Genomic DNA, 27,867 nt, shown 5'->3' on the forward strand with positions numbered 1-27,867 from the left:
ACATCGCTTTTCTTTAATTTATTTTCTAATTCATAATTTAAAGAATCTTCTTTCAGAGATGCGAGGTGCATGAACGTGTCGAAGGTAAGGAGGTCGTTTTAGCAGTGAGCAAATTGGAGTTCTAGACTGTAACATAATAAAATATAAAACTTTAACATCTTGGATCAGCTTCTTCGAAGTGCTAATATACAAGGCTAAAAAAATTAGTGCTTTTAATAAAAAATTGTTTATTTCGCATGCTTGGCTGGCTCCCATAAGTTAAAGTGACAAGGCTTGGCTTAAAGATGAAAATTTTGAATAATATGCAAAAGACGTTAGAATTTTCATTGCGGTGGAATTTTTTTATCCTTATTAGCTCTCATTATAGATACCATATATACTAGAGACGAAAACGTGGTCCAATTTAAATTTTTATTTTTACTTTCTGTAACTGCCAGCATGCAACGAAGTCTCAATACACTATCGTACACAGCCCCTGTTTTTCAGCTCACTCAGATTCTAATTCTCTCACTTGACTCTTTATGTCCCCATTGGATTAGCGGTTTATCTATTTAAAACTTATTAATATCTCCATTTTTTTATATACCTATTTGATTAAGTTGGATTCAAGCATTGTTGGGCTTAATTGAAAACAGTTCTTTTAAAGATATATTTTGCATCACATATTAGAATTTGAGACTTTATATTTGGGCAGTCACAACTCTTTCTGCTAAAACCAATGACTGTTGGCAGTTTTTTTTCTTTCTTTTTTTTCCTAAAAGGTAAAAATGTTACATTCTTCTCCCATGAAATTAGAATATATTCTGCACTCGTCTCTTCTGTATCAAGCCATTAGGTCGTGCGTTGGTCGTCCAAATAAAATTATTTTAATCTAAATTTCGTTATATCTCCCATTCGTGATATACTTGACAAACATAAAAATAGTCAATTTTAAATGTTGGAATAATTTTAACTGTAGCTTTTAAGTTTCAATACAATTAGATTAGATGAATTTTGACGGGAAATAATATTACTTAGCTAATAAGACTTTTGACGGGGAAAAAAGATTTTATTAATAGTAGTGGGAAAGAACATGGAGTTCGAGAAAAATAAGATAGGAAGGCTGCACAAGGAAGTGGAAGGGCGATTCGGTGGGCACAGGCCAAATCAATCAGGTACACAAGGTGTGTGAATTATATTTTCTTTTCCCCTCGTATATTTCTATCAATATATCAATGATGAATAATACAATGACATCTATAATAAATTACATTAGTTACAAAGGTAATAGACAGTAAATACTATCTCCGTTTAAAAATATAAAATATTTTATAAAGAGTTGAATATTAAAGAATGAAAGGTATTTTTAGTTATTGTAAGGTGTTTAATAGAGATAGATATAAAAAAATAATTTAAAAACATGTAACTACTTTATTAAAAGGTGAGATTCAGTTAAAAATATTTTATTGTTTTAAAGGAAAAGAGTATAACTTTTTAATGCATAATTTGTTTGGAAAAACTAATCACATGGTACTTGTAATCTTTACTCAACTACAACTCAATCCATAAATTTTAATCCATTCTAACTCAATCATCTCTATAATTTTAGTAATTTAAAATGTTGGTTCTTAAATTTCAGAAAATAAAATCATAAAAATTAAAATTATTTTAAAAATTCTAATTAATCTTGGTAATATTCTTTATAAAGATGATGAGTTTTAGTACTTTAAAATATTATCCTAAATTTTAATCCTTATAATTTTAATATTATATTTTTTAAAATATAGGATCTAGTATTTTAAATGGTTAAAAATATAGATATTGAGTTTAAAATTATGATGATTGAATTACGTGATATCAAAGTTCATGGATTAAATTATAACTGAATCAAAATTGTGAGGATTAAATTATAATGAAGGTAAAATCATATAAATTGAGTTATAACAAATCAAGGTTCAATGACTAAATTACAATTGATGAGTTAAAATTATAGAGATTAAATGATTAATTTTTCCAAACTTTTTTATTTAACTAAAGGGTTTTGAAGAAAAGGATAAAAAAATTCACTCACACTATTATTTTTCCACATATGGACTATCTCCATCTGGATATGTAAATTATGGCCAACCCGACCTTAAAGGGTTGGCTCTTCAAGAGCCAGAGCTTAAATGAGTTAGCTCTTTTAAATTTAATTATGTCTCAAGGCTCTATTTTTAGCGGCTCGGCTTTGGCCCTCAAGGTTAAAGGCCTTAATTGTTTTTTTAAATTTTTTGATTTAAAAATTTTAAAAAATATATTTAAAATCTTAACAAAGTTATTACACATCAACATTAAGTCTAGAAAAATAAAATAAAATCAATTCACACAACAAAAATTTTAAGCCCGATAAAAAAAATAACATCCCAAAATCAACTACGACATCAATTGCATGTTGGTAGCATCATCAACCAAATCATAATAATTTTTATTATCATCAACATCAATATGATTTGATCATTTTCTTTATAAATCATCATTAATAGCAAATATGTTAAGCTTTTAATCTCTTTTTTTTTTCATCCTCATTATTTGCAATAAATAATAAATTAAAATCATAATTTTAAGATATTTAAAAAATACAAAAATACTCAAAGCAAGCAAATAATAATGTACATGTCTACTGTTTGGACTAGAGAGTGAGTGTTGAACTTAAGTGATGTGGTGTCTTCTTCTTTTTATATATTTTTATTAGGGCTTAAAAGTATCGATCTTTTTATTTTCAGGCTTAAAAAGATCGACCTTTTTAAGCTCGATTTACCTTTTTAAATATTAAAATAGCAGTTCGCCCCTCAATTTTTTTGGGCTTAGAAGGGCTGGCCCTACAGGCTCAATCTTAATTGACAGTTCTACCTCCGTCCCAAATTATAAGGTACTTTTAAAAGAGTTTTTTCATCTTAAAATATAAGATACTTTAGATAGATTAAAGTTTCATTAAAAATAATAATTTTAATATTATCTTTTTTTTATAATTAATTTTTATTTTTTTTGATAGGTATTTTTAAAAGTTTAAAATGGAGGGAGTATTATATATGCAATGGAACTAATTAATTTCATATACTTGGATGTACATAAAACTTTAATGAATCGATATATTCATAAATTATGAATAGCTTAATACCGGGAAGTAGTGTATGAAATGGTTGCAGCAGAGTCGGCGCACACAGAAGATTCATTGAACAGCACGTGGGAGGCGCGGCAATCGGAAAAGAGAATGAAGAAAAGGATGACACACCCTCACCAGCCACCAATGACCAAACCTTGTATACTTAACTTGTCCGCGTTCAGTGCTCATTCCTGAAGGCCAGAAACAATCTTGACCTATTATTTCAATTCAAATTGATCCTTATTATTTATTTAAATTAATTTTTAAATATTATATTTTATTAAAATAAAAAATAACAATTTTAATATTAAATTTAATCTATTTAAAGTACATTTAAATGATTAAGTTATAAAATTTATAAATTTTTTAATATTAAATTAAGTCATGTAAATTATATCTAAACTATTCAAAGTTTATCTGGACAATCAAACTGTAAAATTATAAAATTTTTTAATATTAAATTAGACTGCTAGATTAAATTTGTATTGGTCAGATTGATAATAAGTATATTTATTAAAATTTTTATATTAATAAATACAATATTTAAAATACTTAAAAAATAATTTAAATAGACGATAAGGATTAATTCAAATTGAAATAAAAGGTGAAGATTGTTTCTAACCCTGATAAGCACGCGGTGCTATCGTGCAAATACAAGCCAAGTATATTCTTTTACGATGCCCATGCCTCACTTGCATTCCTCTTTATCTTCATCGCTTCAATGTTTGTAAAACAAAACCCCCCACGCCCACGTGCTAATTATCCACTCATCTTCAACATCGGCTTGCATTTCATGCACTCGGTTAACTTATAAAAATATATAGAGCAACGGGATTAGTACATGTAGTGATTATTTTACTGCTCTGCAAATAAACTTTGAAATTCGAGAAAATAAAAAATTAGACACCACGAGCGAGTGCTTCCTGATCTGGATGGCCAATGTAACAAAGCAAAGTTGGACTTGGCATCTGCTGGCAAACCAAAAAAAAAAAAAAAAAGTTGGACTTGGCATCTCAAGCATCGAAACCAGTTCAAAGCAACCAGGGATTTTATAAACCTCGGAAGGCAGAGAAAGAAACTTGAGAGTACAAGGCTATGCTTAGTACTTCCGGCCATCAAACATCGATCTATCGGCTTCCTTATTCAACAGTTCAATTGTTTAAATAATTTATATACAATAATACATGTCTACATTAGCTGACTCCAAATATATGCACGCGCACGGTCAATTACTAATGGCTCGATTCAACGTCTTGAATAATTATTTTTGGAGAAACGAAATAAAGCGCACCTTAAACGACGAGGACTTAGCTTTCGGTAAGTAACCCAGGTCTATTTATTTAATAAATATTTTAATTATAACTATTAGATTTTATTAATATTTAAAAATTATAAAGATACATTTAAAAAAATATATTCAAAACAATCATTCCCATCAAAACACTCCTCACATGCATTATTTCTCAAAAATTTGAGTTTTAGTATTATTTTTTAGTATTGTAGGCAAAATTTTGCTTATAGTTATTTACTTAAATTGAACTGTTGTTATCAAAGATTTTGGACAAGTGACATTAATTTTAAAACTTTATCGTTTTTTTAATAAAGTTGAGATAAATATCATCTCAAGGATAACATCATTTTACACATGTTTTTCAAGTTTTAACAATATGAAGATAAAGACAAACGTGCAACGTTGATTGCTGAGCATGGTGCATACACCGAAACAGAAAGCGGTGAAAGTCCAAATGCAAAAGAAAGGTTGAAGATTTGCCAGAAAAAGAATGTAAAATTCACCACAATCAGATCAGATCAACACCTTATCTACAGAGTCTTTTATAAAAATAGCTAACCTACCAACTCCAATGCCTACAGTAACTAACATCTTGTGGACACTAACCCTTGATCATTCTCATCAAACCTGGAATCTATCTTCTTTTTTCTTTTTTTTACACAAGTTTCTTAGTAACTCTTTCAATGACGGAATCTTACTCTTTCTGATTCCATATGAAACAGTTCCCTCGGGGCCAATCCAATCTGACATCCCTAATCATTCTCCCAGCACTCTAAAAAAAAATTAATCTATCTTAGGTCTGTTGTAATTCTTTCATAATGAACAGCTGATAAGTGTGAACTGAAGCGCCCAGTTTCTGGATGATATATGCACGCTACTTTTTTAACTTTTCCTGTTGTATAGCAGTATATATATTTTTTGCAGATTTTTTTTTTTTTTTGGGTTGGATTCCAGTTTGGATCATCCCTGAAATCGAAGATTAGGGCCCAGAAGCAGCTGCTGACTCACCAATGGCTGTTTGTGGAGGAAGTTCCACTGGGGATTACTATTCTCGTATTGATGGTTGGTTTCTGGGAAGCTGCTGGGAATCACATATTTTTTGGACGGGCATAAGGCATCCTCGTCCAAGTTCGAAAGCTGTCGTTTGGGCCTGCTGTGTTCCATGTTTGGGGCCAAGCTGTTCAACGGAGGCTGGGAACTGCCGGAAGAGAATCGTTGATCCATAAGATTCCCGCCGGCACCGCTGACAGAGGCCGGAGCAGCGTAGTTGGAGTGGCCCGGATCAGACAAGAAGCTGCTCAACATAGAGTAGTCCATGGCATCCAGCAGATTGGAGAAAGACAGAGACTTGTTAGATGTGAGCGTGGTGCTGTGAGGAGGAAGATGAAGGTTCACGGGATTGCAGGGGGGGTTGGCAAAGCGGCGTCTCCAAGAAGGTGCCGATCTTGTGGTTGATCAGCCAGGAGCAGAGCCTCTGGTGTTGACGATGACATGCCATGTTTGGACTTCTTGTATATCCGGCACAGAACCCAATCATCCAGCTGCGTATTACAGAATGAGAAAACAATCCCGGTCAATTGTCTATCGGCAGGGTAATATATATTAATATACAGATATATTGGGGATTTGTGGTGAGGGAGGTACGTACCCTCATGGAGGTGTCTCTGAGCTTAATGGGCTTAGTGTTGCGAGCGAGGCGATATTCGTGCATGATCCAATTGGTCTTGACACCTTTGGGGGGCCTTCCTCCGTAGAAAACGAGGGCTTTCTTGACGCCAATGGTGTCTTGTGCGGATCCACCAGGCAATGATGATGGGGAGAGGATGTTCTTGTCAGTACCAGTGGCCTTCCAGTAGCCAGAAGCGGCGGCCCTGTTTGGCCTGGCTCCATTGGGGTACTTTCTGTCTCTGGGACTGAAGAAGTACCATTCTTTCTCCCCAAACGCAGCCTTTGCCGGTAAGTCCCAGGGATCGAACTTGTAGATATCGACCTCGGCAATGACAGAGACGGGGAGGGGCAGAGAAGAGATCTTCTTGCTTAAGTAGTGAAGGATGAGCTCTTGGTCGGTGGGGTGGAACCTGAAGCCAGGGGGGAGGTTGGATTGGGGTGATCTCATGGCGGAGCCGATGAATGAGGCTGACGCAGAGAATAGCAGAGAAGGAGGGAGAGAGGATTGAAATTTTGGAGATGGGAGGGGAGGGGCCAATATAAGGAGGTGGCTCTTTTGTCGTCACGTGGCCCACATGCCTTTCCCATTCTTGATTCTTCCTTTTCCTCGTCTTGAATGTTAGGTCCTCCCAGTCGTGGATTTACTATCCTTTTATTTGTATATTTTAAAACAGTATCATCATTCTCATCATTATTATCATCGTTTTAAAAAATACTTTTTTTATCTTAAATTATAAAATATTTTTTTAAAAAAATTTAACATCTCAAGATATAAAACATCTTAATAAAAATAAAATTTTATTAATAATAATTTTTTAATATTATTCTTTTTATGTGTTCCCTTTTTGTCTTTATATATAAAATATTTTTAATTAAATTATGTAAATTAATAAAAATTAATTATTTAATTAAAAGTATAACAACATCTCAATTTTACTCCTATTTATTATAAATAAAAATTAAATTTTTTAAAGTGAATTAATAAGGATACTTGTCTTTTTTTTAATTTAATAAAGATATAATGATTCATTTATTAAAAAAATACGTTAATAATCTCTTGTATTTAAAGATGAAAAATATTTTAAAAAACCTCTTATATATAAGGATAGAATGAACATTCTCTTTTTTTAATATTTTTTTATTAATGAGATATTAAACAAAGGACATTTTAAAAGTTTATATTTTAAAAAAAATAAAATTATAAAATATATTTAAAAAATTTTATTAATATATAAAAATTTATTTAAAAGTATTTTATAATTTGAGATGATTTAGTATTTCATTGCTATTCAATGCCTTTCATCAACATACATCAATTATATTTTTTTATTTTTACTTTAAGTTTAAATATGATGATTGGTAATAATTTAATTTAAACTTATATTAAATTCAGAAAGAGGACATATGGGACTGGGACAGTCGGACCGAGCCCAAATCAAGAGCGATCTATTCGGACTTTTGAGCTCCCACCCCGCTTCACAGCTCAATCAAACATTCAAGCTTAAATGATACTCTTCCAACCTTATTTATAAGATAAAAAAATAATTTTTTTTATTCTGTTTATAAATTATATCATTAAATTTTTATAATAAATTTTTTATTTTATCTTTCATTGAATATTAAAGAGAGAAAATATATAATTAAAGTATGTATATTTAATAGGAGTAAAGTTGATAACTTTTTAAAATTTAAGATAGAGTTAATGAGTTTTAAGATTTTCTTTGATATCATTGAAATATGTTAAAAGTAATTTATAAATAGAATCAAAGTAATACTCCTTCACTTTTTATTTCTAAAAAAACTGTATCATACAGTTTAAAAAATTAATTAACTATATTAATTACATCTTAAAATAACATAATTGACTATAATCTCTTTATTAATTGTGTCAATCAAACTTTCATTAATTATTTTTTATAACTATAATTGATAAAATTATAAAAGGTAATTTAGAAAGTTTGTAATAAATATTTCCTTCGTTCAAAAATATAATGCATTTTTATGAATCTCACCTCTCAATAAAATAGTTACTTACTTTTCAACTAACCCTATTTTTTTATATTTATCCTTATTAAACATTCTATGATAAGTATAAAGTCATTATCAATAAAAATATTATTAAAAAAGGACAATAATTATATTTTAAAAAATTAAAAATATTTTATATTTTTAAATTTTTAAAAAATATTTTTATATTTTTTAATCGTGGAAGTATTTACTAAAGAATGTAATTTTATTTATATAAAAAAATAAGATAAAAATGATAATTTTTTCAATCATTGCTAAATATAAGCCCTTCGTGAAAGGACAGGTCAGAATGTTAAATCTTAAGTCTTAACTGTCTTCCTTGGGGACCAGAGCGGGGGTCAATTTCTTCTCATTAATCACGTCATCCAACCAAGTTGTTCAGATAATAAAGTTTTTCTTATTATCATGTCTATCAACAGATGCTAAAGTCACCGGGTTTCAACTTTCAAGTGAGACCCATATAAGTGAATAGCGAAAAATACAACATTATTTGTGCAAGTACGTGTATAATATTCCCCTGCCTTGCTTTTTAAAATAATTTTAAATAAAATTACACATGTCCATATAATTGATTAAATAAATTTTGCAATCTTATTTTTTTAAAAAAAAATCCTTTATTAAATAATATTAAAGAGAAAAAACAATAATGAGACAATGGTAATATTGATAAAATATATTGAATAAAAATTTATTTTTATCAAATTATTTTATGTTTTTTGAGACACCTCATCACTTCCTCAGTTTTCTATAAATTGATGCAGAGGGAGTATAATATAAAACTTCTTTCAAGTTGAAAAATAGAACATTGATAACTAATTTATGATTATAAAAAATATTAGTTAAAACTTTAATTTTATAAAATAATTTATATTTTTTAATTTTATTCTCATTAAATATCTTATCTAAGTGATTTGATAATAATAATTAAAATTTTAATGTATCCTTTTTTGAGAAGGATGATAAATGAAATAAGGGTGTAATTGAAAAAAAATATCAAACTTACCAAATATTTTACATTTTGAATCAAGCAAGACTTTTTAAAAAATATACTATATTGTGGTTTGAAGGGAGTATAAAATATTACTCTTTCCATTCTAAATTATAAGATGCTTTTTGAGGATATTCAATCCAAAACACAAGTTATTTTGATGAAAACAATATTTTGTTAATGATGTTTTTTTAATATTACAATTCTCATTATATTCTCTTTTTTAATATTTTTCTTAAATAGAGTATAAATGAAGGGTATTCTTTAAAAATTATTTTTTTAAAATAATATTGTAAAGTATATTTAGTACTCCCTTCATTTAAAAATGTAAGGTATTTTTAGTCTTTTAAAGTATAACCATTGCCTTTTTTTAAAAAAATGCCCATATTAATAATAACTTTATATTTATTGTGGGATGTTTAATAGGGATAAATATAAAAAGATATGACTAATTTAAAAATAATTAACTATTTTATTGAGAGGTAAGATTCAATTAAAAATACCTTATATTTTTAAATAAGAGAGTAAATGTTATCAATATATATAATTGTATCTAAAAATATCTCGTACTTTAAAATGGAAGGAATACTAGTCCCTCCATTAAAATGTAAGATTGTTTTTTAAAGGGCTGGATATTTAAAAATATAAGATATTTTTAATTTTTTTTAATGTAATCATTACTTTTTTTGTTAAAAAATATAAGATATTTTTAATTAAATTTTACCTCAATAAAGTAGTTACCTGCTTTTAAACTAATCCTATTTTTTCACATTCTCCTCTATTAAATATTTTATAATAAATATAAATTTATTATCAATAAGGATACTTTTAAAACAAGATAATAATTAAACCTTAAAAGATTAAAAATATTTTATATTTTTTAATATTAAACTCTTAAAATAATGCCTTACATTTTTGAATGAAAGGAATATCTTTTTTTAAAATATCTCTATTAAATAAATTAATTTATATTTATTTTAAAAGTGAAACATGTAATTAAATAAAGATAAATATAAAAAGAAAATATTAATTTTAAAAATAAATGATTATTTTATTAAAAAATAAAATTTAATTAAAAATATTTTATATTTTTGATCAATATCAAATACTACTACTATTAACAGTACGGTAAGGTGAGTACCAAAATACGACGATAACAATGAGGTCTAGGATGGGAGGGCAGAGCTGACGTCCAATGACGTGACCGTACGATTAAAGCGGGGAATGCGGAGATGGCGGCGGTGCCAACTGACGTCGTCTCATTCCATAACCTGCCGACACGCGTCAGTCTGGCCCTCGAGATAACATGATTAATGACGTCACGTGTCAGTATGGCCTCATGTTAATATGATTAATGACGTCATCTCTTTAATCGGATGGATGCAGCACATGCATGTACCGCTAGCACTATGAATAACAAAAAAGACACATAAATTATTTTTTTTAAATATACTTCCTTTATTAAAAAATATTTTTATTAATAATAACATTATATTTATTGTATGATGTTTAATAAAAGTGAATATAAAAAGATAGGTTAGTTTGAAAGTAGGTAGCTATTTTATTAGGGGTGAAATTCAATTAAAAATATCTTACATTTTTTAATGAAGGGAGTAATAAGTTTTTCTTAAATTACATAAATGATAATTTAATATATCAATATATTATAATTTTAAATCCATTGAAATGTTATAACTTTAATGAAGTTTCTAAAGACTTTTGTGTTCATAAATTTTAAGGTGAAAAGATCTTCTATATCCTTATTGAAAATAATAAGTACCAATCATAATATTTGTTTTGTGAATTATAAGAGTTGGATAAGAAATCACAACTTATCATATATAATTTTTATTATGAAAAAATAATTTTTTATCACAGTTTTTATTTTATGAATCGTAAGAGTTGAACAAAAAATCATAATTTGTCATATATAAATTTGTTATAGAAAAACAAACTCTCAAAATAACAAGCCTTGATTACGTTTTTTATTTAATGAATAATAAATTTTATTTAAAAAATAGCAAAAAATTGAACAAGAAACTACAATTTATAAATAAGGATAAAATAATCTTTTTAATTTATTTTTTTTTCATTACTCTCTAGACACTTCAATGAAATTATAAAATTTTGAGAAATTATATTATCATTTATATAATTTAGAGATATTGTATTATTGTCTTCCCTTCTTTTTTTCAACCTATCACAAGAGTAATTGAGTGTATATCTACAAACAATGCTTAAATAAAATATATATCCCTTTCGGACTACAATGTATAGTATTTTATAGAAGTCTTATTTGGTTCAAAATATCAAGCATTGTGTAACTTTTATAATTATTTTTTTAACTATACTTCTATTTCATTTATTACTTTTTTTTTGGAAAAAAATGATGCCTTGAAATTTTAATTAATGTTATTATCACAACATTTGCATAGGATATATAATGAAAGTTAAAATTGAAAAGATTAAATTTTTTAAATAAATTAAATTTTTAATTAATATTGTTTAAAAATAATAAATTAGTTATCAATGTCTTTTATTTTGATTCGGAGGAAGTAATCTCAATCAAGGATACATCTATGTTTAGTGAAATGGGGGTAGTTGCTCTCATTAAAATAATTTAGAGGGAGAGAAATTATCACCTACCACCCTAAAGTGTTACACGAGCATCATTTAAGTTTTTATTATTATTTTAGTCTCTGCTCCTTAATATTTTGATAGTCATTCAATCAGTGAAATTAATGTTATTTGTATTGTTAACTTTTAGATGGTAGATTGGTTCATGTGAGAAATTGTCTTGTTAATATTATTTATGTAAATGTATAAGATTGGGCCAAAATTTATAAAGCTCTCTTAAATTTTAATATATTTTTATATAACTCTTCTCTCCTTTAAACTTTTAAAATTAACCTCTCTAATTTTTTTCTTTTACCCATACTATTAATAACTCTATTATCTTGTTAACAAAATTTACCACGTCATATCAATGAGATACATATGATGTCTAACATAAAATATTTAATTGTTTCTTAACACAACTCAAGAAAGAATGATATAATAAAAAGTTATCCTTCCTTTAAAATGAGACAGATATGCACACATAACAATAGAAAAATATGGATAAACTTTTTATAAAGATACTATTATTTTATATATGATGTCACAGGAGGTGCTATATATATTTTCTCAATACAAATGACAATTTTTGTTAGTAAAACAGTTGATAAATAATAGTAGGTAGTTTGTGATTAAAAAAAAAGTTTTTTAAATTTTTTAAGGCGAGGGAAATTCTATTGCCTCAAAGTTTAGGAAAATTTTATATATTTTAACTAGATAAAATTATAATAAAATATTTTTTCAACTTCTCCAATAAAGTATTTATTTTTTATTTTGTAAATAATAATAATGTCAGGTCCTTTTATTGTTTATATTGAAAACATTTATTTTAACAAAGCATGATTCTTTTCATAAAAAAAGAGTACTATCACATGATATTAATAGTTACTCCTTATTCTATAATTTTCAACACAAATTTTGTTTATATTAAAATAATTTTATTTTTAATTTATTATAATCTTATAGTTTTTTATTTTTATTATGTATTTAATTTTAATAAATTTATTTTTAATAATTAAATAACTATTTATACTTATATTTCAAAAATACTAATCTGGAAAAAAGTATTTCAAAAATATTAATATTTATTTATCTATGTTTTTCTCCTGTCAACAAAATTTTCTAGGTCCGTCACTGATCTCAATGCGGCTTCCAATAAATTAACACCGCGTCATCTAAAGGGACAAGCTCATACTTCACGTAGAGTTTAATTTATATTTTGGAAACATGTTGTAAATATCTATTAATGTCAATTCATGGAAATTGCTAGGAAGGTGGAACAGTGGAATAGTATGTGAGTTTAAAAAATATTTAGTATTGTTAGCGGCCATGATCCTCGCCCGTGGAGCCAAAGTGATGCGCAAGCCTCTGACTGTGCTATGCTATGATACTCTTTTCATTCACAAATAATTCATCAATCGTACATAATAATAATAATAATAATAATAATATATTCATTTCACTTAAAAATTTAAAATATTTTTAATCAAATCTCACATTTAATAAAACAATTATTTATTTTTTAATTAACACTATCTTTTTATATTTACTTCTATTAAACACACTACAATAAATATACAATTATTATTAATAAAAAATTTAAAAAATAATAATTATATCTTAAAAGATTAAAAATATTTTATATTTTTTAATATTTAATTTTTTTAAAAAAATTATATTTTTAAATGAAAGGAATATATTTATAAACAAATATTTACGTTGATGATGTCGTTATAAAATTTGGGCTGACTAGTCCAAATTTTACAACTCGTTTAGAGAGTACGTACTAATCGTCGAATCCTACTCGGAAGCCAAGTCATTGATGCTGTAATAATATATATAATTCATAAAGCTGTTCGAGGCTTCCACAAGCCTCCTGGCCTAACGATTTAAAATGTTCGAAGATGTGATCATCAGCTAATTTTTTTTTTTAAAATAATAACCTGGTTTTGGCCCATTTTATACATCAAACAAAAAGAAGATACTTACCACGCATCCATTAGATTATCGCGCCACGTTTTTTTAAAAAATAAATTTAAGAAAACATCAAAATGATTTTTTTTTAAAAAAAAAGTCATGGTCCATCTAGATTGAAAATGGAGCAGAATTTTTTAAACAAATTGAAGGACGACCAATAAATGGTGACAATTGTCCATCAAGAAAACTAAAGAAGGATCTCGATGAAAGGGAATACAGAATTTTATTAATCCAAAATGTATGAATTTGATCTTATCTATCATCTGTGCTTGTTTAGTTTGTATTAAAATTAAAAAAAGGGAAAATAGGATTTAAGAATCTTTTGAAATAATTATTTATAAACAAGAATCAATAACAATTCACCATATGAGAAAAAAATAAGTTTCTATTACATACTACTTTCATAATAAATAATTTAATTTTGATCATTATCTATAACTAATTCTTTTGAGAGATCCTCCCAATTCAAAAAGACCCGAGTATTAAAGAGTTTGAGCTATTGGACTATTAGAAGGTATGGAATTTACATATAATAATGGAGTATTTATTTGTTTGTGAGAAAAATTTCAGAATTACTTTAAGATCTCATACAATATAATTAAATATTACAATGTAAAAAAGACCCGAGACGCCTTGCGCGGTGTTTCTTTTGACCACCAAGACTTGTCCCACACATTCTAGCTCCTCCTCCTTTCTTTCTTTCTTTTCTGGGTTTGTTCGGCGGACGCACGGTTGATAAATACCAACTTTCCATACGCGTATTTGTGCATACATACAACTAATTAATTAACAAAATATTAGAAAAAATACAGCCAAAATATAAGGTCTTAAAGTAAACATAACTTTTAATTTTTATTTTTTACTCATGTTTTATTTTTAATCTCTATATTTTTTTTGGTGTTTTAGGTTCATATACTTTTTTTAGTGTTTTAAGTATTTATACATTTATTTTTTTATTATTTTGGATCCTTTTGAAGTTTCTATATTTTATTTATAGAGGGACCAAAAATAATGAAAAATATAAGTATAAGGACCTAAAATATTAAAAAAATATAGGGACTAAAAGCAAAATGTGAGTAAAGTATATGGATCAAAAGTTATGTTTACCCTTAATTTTATATAAAATTTTAACTTGATCCCTTAATTTTATAAAATATTCTTTCAATCCTCTAACTCTAATACAATTAATTTTAAATAATTATGTTTTGTGCTAATTATCATTATTGTAAAATTTTATATAAAGAAAATTTTTAACAACTTTGTTTCGTTAAAAATACCCCTCTTTTGTTTGATATCATGAGATATTTTTGAAAAAATGATATTTAATGAGTTAGTTAATTATCTTTAAAATTATATACTTTCTTCATATTTATTCCTATTTAATAATAGGATGTTTGAATTAAACAATTTTATTAATTATTATTTTTAATTAAGTATATTTTTTAAATCTCATTAATTATATTTTAAAATATGTAAAAAAATCTTATATTTTTAAATATTTTATTTAAAAAATGTTTTATATTTATTAAAGGAGGGAGTATCAAATGTTGCTAATTGATGCGGAGCACAAGCTCCGGTGAAGAGCACAGAAGAAAGAGCGTTCTGGGTTGTTATGTCCAATCCAATCACGTCCTCGTCCTTCCCATTGTGGCTATGTGGGCAGTTCAGAACAAAGATTTGCTTCGTTATACAGGTGCGCCTCAATAACTCGTCCACGTGGCACTTCTATATGGAACCTAAAGAAGGAAAATGAAAGTCGATAATATTATTGTCTTTCTTTTTCTTTCTTTCTTTTTTGTCCAACGGTAATATTTTGGAGTTGGCTTTGCTGGTAGAGCAGAATAGGGACCACTGTAGATTTGCGTGTTAAATTAAATTTGTTAACTTTTAAAAGTATGAATTCAATTTAAATAATTCATATTTACAGTAAAGAGACAGTGGATGAAAAAAGCAGTTCAGAGAAATCCACTTCATAGTAGTACAGTGATATAATATAAATAATACCCACACAAATACCGCATGCCAATAACACGGTCCGCAAATCTGTTATACTTGGTCATTGACCATTCCAAAGTTGTATTAATCCAAAAGAAGACTCTCGCTTCTCAAAATTGTTGTCCATCAATTATTGATTTTCCTGATACTGTTGCTTCTCTTCGTTATCTTCACTGTCTTGTCTTTGATGATAATTTTCCCATTTTTTAAAAAGATGGAAAAAAGACAGAGCTCTCCAACTTAATAATTTGGAAACCATCCAGTTATTATTTTTAGAATAGGGATGAATTATTTTATTTTTGCTTGTGCCCTTGAACTTCAAGCATATGCAACAACGTAAGCATGATTCTCGGTGGTTGGTGTGATGATTTACATTTAATTTATAAAATACTAGTGTGTGTGTGTGTGTGTGTGTGTGTTAACATCACGTTTACCAATCGCTAATATCAATTCTTTTTTTCTGCGTACTTCCGTCCTATAACACTCTGTTTCCGTTTTGCATTTAATGCTGATAATAGTGCTAATCAACAATGATCCCATTAGTTTGAATTGAATAAAACCTAATGATGAAGCGCATATGTTTATATATTTGTTTTTGAAAACCAAAATTTGCAACTATCTGCGTTTCACATATTACGGTGTCGACATAGACGCACAAAACCTAGATATATACTCCGCCTTAATCATGGTCAGATGACAAAGCACCATCATCTAATTTATAAATATAAAAAACCATTCAACTCTAAGATGACAAGGATTGAGGAGATGTTCTTTTTATCTTAATTATTTGGTGATCAAATATCAGAATTAGCATCGAATGCCATGTGTCAAGTCACTATCCTTAAAACATCCTTCCTCGTACGGTCATACCACCAAGGAGTGGAGATACAGGAAACTTGCACGGAAGACTGATAATCAAGTGAGCAACCAGCCATGGCGCCCTTCTAAATCACAATACAAGCCATTATTAATTAATTTATGTTTTAAAGTTGCTTAAAATTTTAATTTTTTTAAAAACTTCCACATCATTTAACTTATACTTTTGTGTAAAATAAATGTAACATTTAATTTATTCAAATCACTTTCATTAATTACTTGAATGAAAAATAAAAAAGTAATAATACAATAGAAAAAATTTATATACAACTTACTCAATATCTTATATTTTGAATCAAACGTGACTTAAAAAAAATGTTTTATATTGTGATTAGAAAGGTGTACTATATATATGCCGCACCAGAAAATAATTCCATATTTTGATTTTTTTTTTAATTTTCTCGGCGCTCGTTGTTGTCCTTACTTTTTTATTCATAGACACTTGAACTTGAATTCTTTCAATGTTTCTTTAAAATTAATCATTTTTATTTTACAAATAAATAGATACAAAACATGCAAGGATTACTTAGTGGCCACCGGGTTCAATGTACCAAAATTTTCGAGAATCAACTTAAAGGAAAGTTCACAAAACGACACTTGGTTCAGAAATACCGTTTTAATTGAATCTAGTTTACTAGTTTATAATTTAAGGATACATCTGCAAATATACAATAAATACTCAAGAACTTACCTAAATTATACTTTAACAATAAACCACACACCAATAAAATTCTTATTCTCATGAAATATATATATATATATATATATTCACCTTTAATTCTAATTTATGATGCAGGAGAGGATCATAAATTTAAAGGCACAAAATTCTAAGTTAATAAATATAAAGAGTAAAATAATTTTTTGTTCACAAATGTTAAGATGCTTATATTTTGGGTCAAAATGAGTATTTGGTAAATTACTTTTCCAGTTGCAAGGAAAGTGTGAGGCTTAGCTTCTCAATAACATAAGACATCTAGCAAAACAAGTTAGGCGAAATTTATTACTTTCTCAAGGGGAAAAAAAAGAAAAAAGCAAAAAGCTTCCCTTCTCCTGTTATCTGATTATCTCTAATAAAGAGTTAAGGTACATATTTATCTCTAATCAAGAGTTTTTTTTTTTTTAATTTTTGTTCCTGGAATGGAGAATCTTATGTGAGAAAAGCAGGCACGTGCGGTGTAAGGGGAGTAACTCGTAAAATTGGAATTAGTTGCGAAAAGTGAGGAGGAATATAATTGATTGGCATGCGATCCGACACGTGGCCCTATGGCTGCGGGTCAGCTTCTCAAATTTGATTTGGTCAGTCAAGATAAGTTATGGACTAAAAAAGCAAACAAGGAATCAATATCAAATCTGCCCTAAGCAATCATTTTCCAACCACAAAGCCTGCCACGTTACGCATTAATTAGGCAAAATAATGTTTGTGCTAATCCCTCTTCATCGTTAACCAACCATATGTGATAACGCCAGAGGCAGAGCACCTCTCGTGCCAATAGAACTGCTTAATCCATGCGTCACTCCCACAATACATCCAAATTGCCAAATTGCTGTTATTCTACCCTTTGAAAAACCTCTATCCAGTAACACAGGTGGGAGATTAATTTGCGGTGGACATAACATGCGTAGAAATGATTTAATTATAAATGTTTAGTTTCAAACATTTGGGTGTCTGGGTAATTACATAGTGATGATAAATATATAATAAATAGAAAGAAAAGCGACATATACTTCTCTCCGCCAGCTGTAGGGTAAGGCTCAAGTGGAGTAGAACAATGTTTCTGGAAATAGAAAGAAAGGCTTAAAAGAGAGTCCCAAAAGGGGGGTAGACTGACATTCAAAGGGATGGGGAGGTCCTGTCCTGGTTCTCTGGACCGGAAGGCAGAAACTGCCAAACTTAATTGGCCACAAAGAGCTGGGTCTTTCATCTTTCAATGAATCATAAAGAAAAAAGGTGGATGAGATAAACCAATGAAGAAAGTGATGATTATCCACAACTCTTGACTTTTTTCTCCTCATATTAATGTCCCTCAAACAAAAGATGCTTTTTATTAGGTCATGATTTCTCTCAGATGGGGAGTCTCCATACCCTTTTGGGGTTTCATGCAGGAATACCTTTACTTCACTAATGGGGTATTGGGTCAGCTGTGAGGTAAGAAACAGCAGGTTGCTAAGGTTTGCATCACCGAGTTCTGACAGTTTATTCCATAAAGATGCCCTCAGACGAGGTCGTCGTAGGTAACTTGTTCACCTAAAATTCATATTCGCACATGCTTAATGGCGAATGCAGTATATTATTATTTATATATGTGTGTGTGTGTCCTACACAGCACCCCAGAAAAAACTTCCAGCTCTGTATATACTATATATATAGCGCATACACACAGGGCCGAGAAAGAAATTTTGTATACATACAGTACCTGTTCATGATGGTCAAAAACGAATCTCTAGTCTGAGCCTTGGAAACGATTATTCGGCTACAATTAACCCATGGCATGACTAACAAAATTTTACTGGGGATAGAACAAGCAGACAACAAACATATAATTATCTCTGCAACTAAGCTGATAACTTACATAATTTCAACCTCATTCTTTTGTAATTGCTGCAAGTTTGACAGTCCCTAGTCCCCATCCACATGCAGTATTTGACCATTATGGTCCAACGAATGCCTGCTCAGATACAATTAACGGAAGGCATATGAGTAACAATTTTATTTTTATATTTAGTTGAATACCCCACATTTCCTGGGACTAAAACAAGCAAACAAATATTGCATTAAAAAATAAAAAAATATATAAATTATCTGTGTCAATGTTATGAGAGCTCATCCGATTTCAATTTTAAGACTGCGATGAGTTTGTTGTAGTCCCCAGTCCTATCCATATTATCTTGCATAAAAAGTAACCATCTCCAATCATTTTATTTTATATATTGGATAAGGATCAAAGGCGTGATCAGCGACGACAGAAATTTCAATGGCTGTAGCAGTGATTTGGTTAGAAAATTCGGCTGGTTAAGCATGCTGAAAATTACACATAGCCAACCTCAAGACTAGTCAAACACAGAGAAAACACATTATTAGTTAATTCCCAACTACCATAAAGTCTTGATTGCGACTCCTGTAGTTTTCCACGTGTAGTTAACCTAATCTATTGGATTGCCCTTATCCACTGTCAAAATAGCCATCCCACGGTTTCTCCTGCTTTCCAACAATGCCTTCTGCCTAACACAAATTATTCACTCAGCAAAATCACAAGTTCACCAGGCCTCAAGACTAATGCACATATCTGATATCTTAGTGGATATTGATAACCAAGATCCCCACCTTGAAACGGGGTATACTTAATTAATTCATGTAATTTGTTGACAAATGATAGTCTCAAATGCACATTAGGCGAGATTATCTCATTCGAGTATTTTATTCAATAGATTAGCTATATAAACTACTGAATTTAAAAAGAAAAAATAGTGGCTAGATTAGATATTCAAGCTGCACATGGAATTGAGAAATTGGAATTCGATTTTTGAAGCTCAAACTAGATAAAGGGCATGGTCACGTAATGGCAACACCTCTATTTGTGGAGATTTAAAATGCTTTTCCACATCCGAACTCGATGAAATGTTGTAAAATGAACCATGTAGTGTATGTTTTCTGCTGCATCATCACCTACTGGAATAAGTTATTGAAAAATGTCACCAAATGTTGACTTGACCTAGAAATCATGGATTATAATTCCCTACCTTTCATGGAGCAGCCTTCATATGTATATAATATTTAAATATATCAAAAGCATGAAGAATTTAAGGCTTGTATAGCATAAATCACGCACAATATGAAATCATTTCCATTATATATATATATATATATATATTCAATTTTTCTGTAGATAGATTTTATGCAAAAGAAAAAATGGAGAAATTAAGATCATGATGTTTACCTCCTTCAGTAGTCATTCACATAGTAACTACGGGCTACTTTAACAATTGGAAGCCTCTTTCATATCCCAATTTGATGTCAAAGAACTTCGTCAGATGTGAATCATCTTTAGCCATGTCACAGACATGTCTGGAACTTGATCTCGTGTTCTTTTAATCTTTTTCATTGTAACACAGATGTCCCAACACAGGGTGGGCTCCACCTCTGTTCCAATGTTAAAAGCATGTTCGACATGTCGCAAGCTGTATACAGAGAGGCATAATTGCCATCTGCTCATTTGCTTTTAACACAGCTCCAAGAGAAATCATACAAAGCAATGAAAATCTGATCAGCACTATAATTAGAGTCCAAAACAAGAAACCCAGTACCAAAACTGACTAAGAGAATAAAAGTGATACCACTAATGTTCATTGCCTCCATTCAGCTGATCAGCAAAATCAACTATAAGTCCAATTGCAACCTGATGATTTTCATACACATAGTTAAACTAGCTTATGATTTTCTTGATATAAATAAAAGTACTCCTATAAAAGATTTAAGTCTTTGGTTACTAGAAAAGAATATAATGGAATGGATTAAAAAATCATGACAACAAAAAATTAAATCACCCTTTCCTCAATGAAAAGCATGATAAAACTCATTAATATATGCTACAAATGTGGAAATCATCACACATTTCAAAAATCTCATAAATCATGATTCTCAACTCCATAAACTAAATTACCCCTCTCTCTTATCAATATACTCACCTATTCCTTTTGATCATCTTATTTTTACCTTTATTTTTTCAATTCAATCCATTTCATTCCTTGCCAGTAAGCAAATGTGATCTTATTGATTTACAGAAGGCACATACCTGGCCAGGGACATAAATGTAAGCTAAGGAAGACTAGAGTTCTTTGCGGGGAAAAAAATCAATATGTTCTCAAAGAAAATAGAGGGAAAGAAAAAACTTCATTATTATGCCTTAGATGTTGAAGAAACTAGTATAAAGCTCAAAACGTGTAGATTTACCATCCAATCTTCTGGGGCAATTCCTTCTGCGCCTACATATGCCTAAATTTTACTTACAGATTTTAGGCAGCAAGTCCGTGCAAGTAATTATAATGGTAACTAGGTTTGATCCTCCATAATATACAGCATGGCTCTGAAATTTATATTCTAATGTCCAAACTAATGAATATCCATGATACACGTGTTCAGCTCTAATATAAGAATATGCACTAAGGTTAACCATAAGACAGGAACAGGAAAATATAGATTGCATGTCATGGCCTGTCAAGTGCTGTATAAGAATTTACAAACATCATATATCTTGCTTATGGTAATTGAAGTCTGGGTATACATAGAGAAGATGCTATGCACCTTATGGATATCCTATGAACTTGATAAGATTGGTAAACAACAGTGAAAATCGTCAAGGACAAAACCGTGTCATTGGGGACCAACTGCAACATGCGGCTCTACTGATCCCAAAAAGAAAAACCCCTCTCTCTTTTTACTCTCCTGATCTCGGGTTGGCGAAGAAAATCTTTCTCCTTCTCTGGTTTATTAGGTATATCCTTGATATTCTTTCTTAATCTAAGAGAATCACTCTCTAATTTTTTCCACTCTAAATCAGTCATCTGGTCCTCCGCTACCTGTTTTCCAGAAAGCCAAGCTTGTAGCATTTCATTTGTTTTTGGTTCTGGGAGGAAGCCTTTCTCCTGCATCTCATTATAATATTTGTATGCTTCTTCCAGCTTTCCATTCAGAAATAGCCCATGAATCAGTACAATGTAAGAGCTACGATCAGGGTTGACTCCACTTTCACTCATCTCACTCCATAACTTAAAGACAATATCAAGCTGTTGCCATCGACTAAACTTTCTTATCAACATTAGATAAGTCTCAGTGGTTGGGTAGCAGCCCTGTTCCCTCATCTTGTTCAGAAGCTCAAATATTTCTTCCTTGGTCCTTAGGTTACGGAAGAAGGCATGATAAGTCCGAATAGTAGGGGACAGACCCCGCTGCAACATCTCATCTAAAATTGCTTTAGCTTCATCAATTTTGTGGGCTTTGCATAGAGGACCAATTAAGGAATTGTAAGTAACAGCATCTGGAGAAATGTTGGCATCTTCCATTGTTCTCAGGAGATTGACAGCTTCTTTCACAAACCTACCCTTTGCGAGAGCATGAACGACTGCATTATAAACTTTCCTATCTGGAGTGACCTTTGTTTTCTTCATCTGGTCAAACAGCCTGAATACCTTGTAAAGTTTAGAAGCCTTTGAATAGCAGGACATGATACTTGCATAGGAGACAACATCATATTGGATTCCTCTCTTGCCCATCTCCAGCCAAATTCTCTCCGCTTGACGTGGGCTAACAATTACATTACACCATCCATTTAGAATAATGTTAAAGCTTTTGGTGTTGAACGGGAATACATTTTTGTTGCAGAAAAGAAGATGCTCAGCATCTTCCACATTCTTGTACCGACAAAGGGAAGAAAGAAGGCCTTGAAATTCTTCCATTCCAACTTGAAAGTTGAATCGTTTATAAGCATAGAAAGTACTTATAGCCTTTCCAACATCACGAACAGCACAATATCTCCTAATCATAATCAAGAGAGTTTGACGGGTGACAAGAGACGGGCCAGTACTACCTTGTCTCATTTCCTCAATTAAGGTCCAAGCAGTATCAAACTTCCTCATTTTACCAAGGATATGAATCATGGAGTGGTACTCGCGAACAGAATGAACATAATTCGGTTGCTTGCCTGCCCACAGGAAAAAAGTGAAAGCCGCTTCCCAATCATTCCTAATTCTTGAAAGAACCTCCACAACCAACTCTGATGATACAGTAACATTGCAGTGCTCGAGATTAAATTTAATTTCAGATGGTCTATAACCTGCTGCTCGTAATATGTCCAACATGGTTTTAACATCTCGGGCAAGGCCATCATCCCTTAGGCCCAACTGACTAAGGTGGTTATGATTATTCTTGTCAAGGTCATCCAACTCCTCCTCCTCATGACCGCCTGAAGTTTCATCAAAACCCAGAGTTGAGGCATCAGTTGACACTCCAACCTTTGTGGTGCGGGATGAAGAGGAAAACAGGACTGAGAAACCAAATTGTGGTGGAGCCGGAAAAGCTGCAGACCCTGAAGGCTTCGAGACATTGAGAGCAGCGGTCGGTGGCTGCTCAACTATACGACTGTGATTGCCAGAGTATAAATTCTGACGGATGAGTAGGGCAACAGAGAAAACAGATAGATTAGATCTAATTCGGATCATGTGCCCAATTCAGTATAGAACACCTAAACTGGTTGATGATGAATAACAGGCGGAGCTCACAGCTATCCATTGGAATTGGAATGCGATGGAAGGGAAGTAAGTAAAAAAAAAAAAGTATCCATATGTAAATCACTCCAAGACCAACTGACAATATCACTTTCGTCGATTCTAAAACCACTGAGCATAAGCTGTTTGTGAAAATGCCCAAACGAAAAGAATTTCAAATGAATGATCGATCAAATACAAATACATAAGATGTGCGGGAATGTGTCCGTCGTGCCTAAGAGAACAACAAGCGTTGTTGGATGCTTCGAAGAAACAAACCTCAATCTTCGCCGGCGAGGGATTAAGGCGGGTGCCGCTCGCTGCAGAGGCAGGTCACAGGTTAGGAGCTCTTCAGTTAAAAAAAAAAAAAAAAAAACATTCGACCACGGTCAATATTAAACAATTTTGTTAAATAATAAAATTAATGAACGGTGAGGATGGGAGAAGTGGTGGAAAAGGGACGGAAAAAAATGGAAAGATCCTGGTGCTCAAAAAGTACCCTTACTCATGAAAGAAATAGGAATGGCTCTTGGGTCCATTGCCCCATTACACTGACGCTGATCAACGCTTTTTCTCCTGTAATTACACACGCTCAAGCTTAAAAGTTAAACGGAAATTTGCTCGAAAGACTTAACCACTAAATTTATTGCTGAAAAGGCTATGAGATATTAGGTTCTTTGCTGCCAATATTTTGGTGAATAAATATCTTATATGTCTTTAATAGTTAAAAAAAAAAGTCAAGCAAAATTTTTCACTGTCAATATATCACATAAGGTATTCTGGTGTCAATTTATTGAATACTAAAACATAAGGTCTTATAGTATCATTATGTAAAACAAGGCTTTTTAGTGCCAATATATTTGCATCTAATGTGTACATACGAAAGTTTTTTATATATGATGAAAGAAATGTTGTATATCATAAAAAAAAATCTACATTTGCAAAAGAGCATTGCATTTGACAAGAGAGTATTGTATTTTATGGAAGAAATTTATATTTGTTAGAGAGTGTTGTATATGCAAGAGAGCATTGCATATGATGAAAAAAATGTTGCATATGAAATAAACTTGCATTTGTTAGAGAGTGCTATATATGATGAGAGAGTGTTATATATTTAAGAGAGTAGCTATATATAATGAAAGAAAAGTTGCATATAGTGGAAAAAATTTGTATTGGCAAGAGTGTTGCATATATTAGAAAATAGTTGCATATAATGAAACAAATGTTGTATATCATGAAAAAAAATTTTTACATATGTGAGAGAGTGTTACAAATGTAGAAAAGTGTTGCATACGATAAGATAAATCTTGCTTATTATGAAAGCTTATTGCATATAAAAAAATGGATCATAGCCTTTGTTTATTCAATTTTTATAAAAACGTAAATAAATATTTTAAAATTTTTCTTAATTTTCATGAAAACACAAATGGATACTCTAAAATTTTACTTAATTTTTATGAAAATACTGATAGACAAAAATGAAAATGCAAATGAATCAAAGCATCTATCGTTTCAATTTTCATAAAAATGCAAATGGATATTCTAATTTTTTTTTTCATTTTTCATACAAACACCCATGAATATTCTGAAAAAATATAAACAAAAAAGAAACATAGTGATATAATATGGGATAATTATTAATTAAATAATTAAGATTAATTTAAGATATTAAAATTATCTATTAACAATATTCAAATAAGGATATCTATCCATTAAAATTAGAATTTATTATTTTATTTTATTGTTATTTTAAATATCGATATATTTAAGATTTGAATTAGATTTAAGATTTAGATTTGAATTTAAATTATTATTATTTTATTATTTTTAGAGCTTTATAAATAAGTTAAATTTTTTATTTGTATTTAACTTTGGAATATTATTAAATAAGAGTTTTTAAGAGTTTCAATCTTCTTTCTCATTTTTTCTCTCTTCCTCTTCTTTATCTCCCCTCTCCCATTCCCCTTTTACATCACATAGCTTCTAGCTACATCATTTTCTTTAAAAAATTGTATCATATCTTAAACATTTACTGAAACGTTGATGGCAACCTCTATTGCTTTAGATCATTACAAGAGCAATTTATCAATCCATTTTCCAAATCCCATAAGAATGTTGTCATGCACTTATTGACTTTTTTTAGTCTTGAAAACCTTAATCCACCAATGAAACTCATAAAGTTGAGGCTGAATCCATATAAAGGTTTGCTATTCCAATAGGTATAATTGTATTTGCATTCATATCCACTCTTGCAATTACTCCCAATAGGCATAAATGCAAACACGCTTGGTAGCAGATGAACAGCCTTCAATTTATTGCCCAAATAACATTATTAGCAACAAAACACATGATTAATTTATAGAAACTAACTAATGAACCATGGACTTCTTTCACAATCATAGCCCACTTCATGTGATAATGTAAATCACTGCCTTCCCTACATACTCATAGAATGGATATTGTAGAATAATCACTAACCTTTTCCACTACTACCCAAAGCACAACATCACATAAAAAATGAAACCAAACCTCATATTGGTGATATCTCTGAAGCAACATTGAGAATAATGTGTATATAAGGAGCATTTTGCATTTTGATTTTCGTCTTGGTCAAAATTCAGATTGTTTTTCATAATCTTACATACTCAATGAACAATCGAAAATCAATATAATAGATTAATGATGGCAATCAATGGATCCAAATAAGAATAAAACAGACTACCACACCTCCATCTAAATCTCTTATGGAGCTTAATTGGTCCAATTTCAACATCTTGATCCTCTCCTCGCTTGGTGGTGTACTACTGCAAGTAACTCTCTGACATATAATCCGCACATTACTTATTGCTGCCTATATATATATCGATCAGTGCTGAATAAATCAATGCATCATCATTTGACAAAAAGTCTAAGTTTGAATTACAAGCCAAAACAAAATAATTCATTAAAAAAAATAATAAAGCAAGGCAAGGAATGAATAAACGTGTGCATACTTGAAAGAACAATTGCCACCAACGCCATTGACAGGGGAGGAGGGGTGAGAGATGAAGCTGAATAGCAAGAGAGCGATAACCAGTAATAAGAGAGCGACAATTGAATCAAGGTGCCCCAAAATAAGAAGTGGGTGGAGTCGAGTGGGAAGAGTGATAATCAAATTAATGTTTTTGTTTTTGCCACTAGCTTTGAGAACTTCATTATTGGCAACATCTCTCAAGGATGAATTGAGAAGAAAAGGGAAGATCAGGAGGGATTTGGGGGTGGGGTGCAAGAAAAATTGGAGAAAGAAGGCAGTGAGGAAGAATAAGACACAACTTGAACACCACAGCCTTGTCCAGGATCATAAGTAACGGTAGAGGAAGAGGAGGCACGGTGTGCAAGGTCATGATCGACAGCGAAGAAGGAGGAGCTGCAGGTGACGCCGGTGTTATAGAGGGAGAAGCTTGTAATTGTGGTCAGGGCATTTTGGCAATATGACTACCCAGCTTTACTCTTCTAAAAGACCTCAATCCTTAAAACAAATTCTGAACCTTTTGGGAGAATAAATTTACTAGTCAAGTTTTTTTGAACAATTTTTTCAAAATTAAAACCTCGTGTTTAGATTTGTGCCCAAAAAAAAAAAACGTCATGTTTAAATTGCCATTAGTCATTCCAAGATATATATTGAGGGATTACTAGTCACTTTTTCCAGTATATATTGCTTCCTTAATTTTGCTTTTCTTGGCCTCCCCTCTCCCCCTCCCCAAAAAAGTATCCCTACAACTAATACTTGTAAAATTAATTTTTCAAAAAATTTAAACATCATTTAAAAGGCTGTGCTCTCTCTTTAGCAATGCTCTCCATATACATCTTTAGTAATGGAACGGAATAATATTTAAAGAGTTTAAATTGTTACTATTTATATCACACCCATTTGATAATTCTCGACTTTTCTTTTGTGTGGCTTGTTGATTGTGCCCTTATATTTTAAAAAATGTTAATTAAAAATAAAAACCCTAACATTTTATTTCAAAGTTATTATTTGATAAATATTTTTAAAAATCACTTTATTTT

The 27,867-nt window shown here is 30.3% G+C and overlaps 1 protein-coding gene and 1 pseudogene across 13 annotated transcripts; both read right to left on the reverse strand.

The window, feature by feature from the left end:
* Positions 1–4,887: 4,887 nt before the first annotated feature.
* LOC129294608 (NAC transcription factor 47-like) lies at positions 4,888–6,597 on the reverse strand (annotated as a pseudogene).
* Positions 6,598–18,214: 11,617 nt separating this feature from the next.
* LOC129316868 (pentatricopeptide repeat-containing protein At5g15010, mitochondrial-like) lies at positions 18,215–27,327 on the reverse strand. Of its 13 annotated transcripts, none has more exons than XR_008594816.1 (8): positions 26,545–27,301; positions 24,323–24,393; positions 21,860–24,137; positions 20,893–20,954; positions 20,496–20,774; positions 20,128–20,227; positions 19,131–19,226; positions 18,215–18,805 (listed from the first exon to the last, which is right to left on the reverse strand). XR_008594816.1 is itself a non-coding variant. In XM_054961276.1 (3 exons), the coding sequence occupies exon 3, from the start codon at positions 23,770–23,772 to the stop codon at positions 21,958–21,960; it is 1,815 nt and encodes a 604-aa protein (XP_054817251.1). In that variant the 5' UTR covers positions 23,773–24,137; positions 24,323–24,393; positions 26,545–27,301; the 3' UTR covers positions 21,738–21,957. The 13 variants fall into 13 exon arrangements, 1 of the variants encoding a protein (XP_054817251.1); XR_008594818.1 differs by lacking the exon at positions 18,215–18,805 and having other exon boundaries at positions 18,860–19,226; positions 26,545–26,635; positions 26,811–27,301; XR_008594815.1 differs by lacking the exon at positions 18,215–18,805 and having other exon boundaries at positions 18,860–19,226; positions 26,545–26,668; positions 26,811–27,301.
* Between the last annotated feature and the right edge of the window lie 540 nt (positions 27,328–27,867).

This window comes from Prosopis cineraria, unplaced genomic scaffold (assembly GCF_029017545.1).
Source record: "Prosopis cineraria cultivar Desert tree isolate PC_DT_omini unplaced genomic scaffold, ASM2901754v1 PC1, whole genome shotgun sequence".
Classification (NCBI taxonomy): Eukaryota; Viridiplantae; Streptophyta; class Magnoliopsida; order Fabales; family Fabaceae; genus Prosopis; species Prosopis cineraria.

Bases quoted from the DNA above. Each gene is read 5' to 3' on its own strand.
- LOC129316868 (XM_054961276.1), bottom strand. From the start codon at position 23,772: ATGATCCGAATTAGATCTAATCTATCTGTTTTCTCTGTTGCCCTACTC.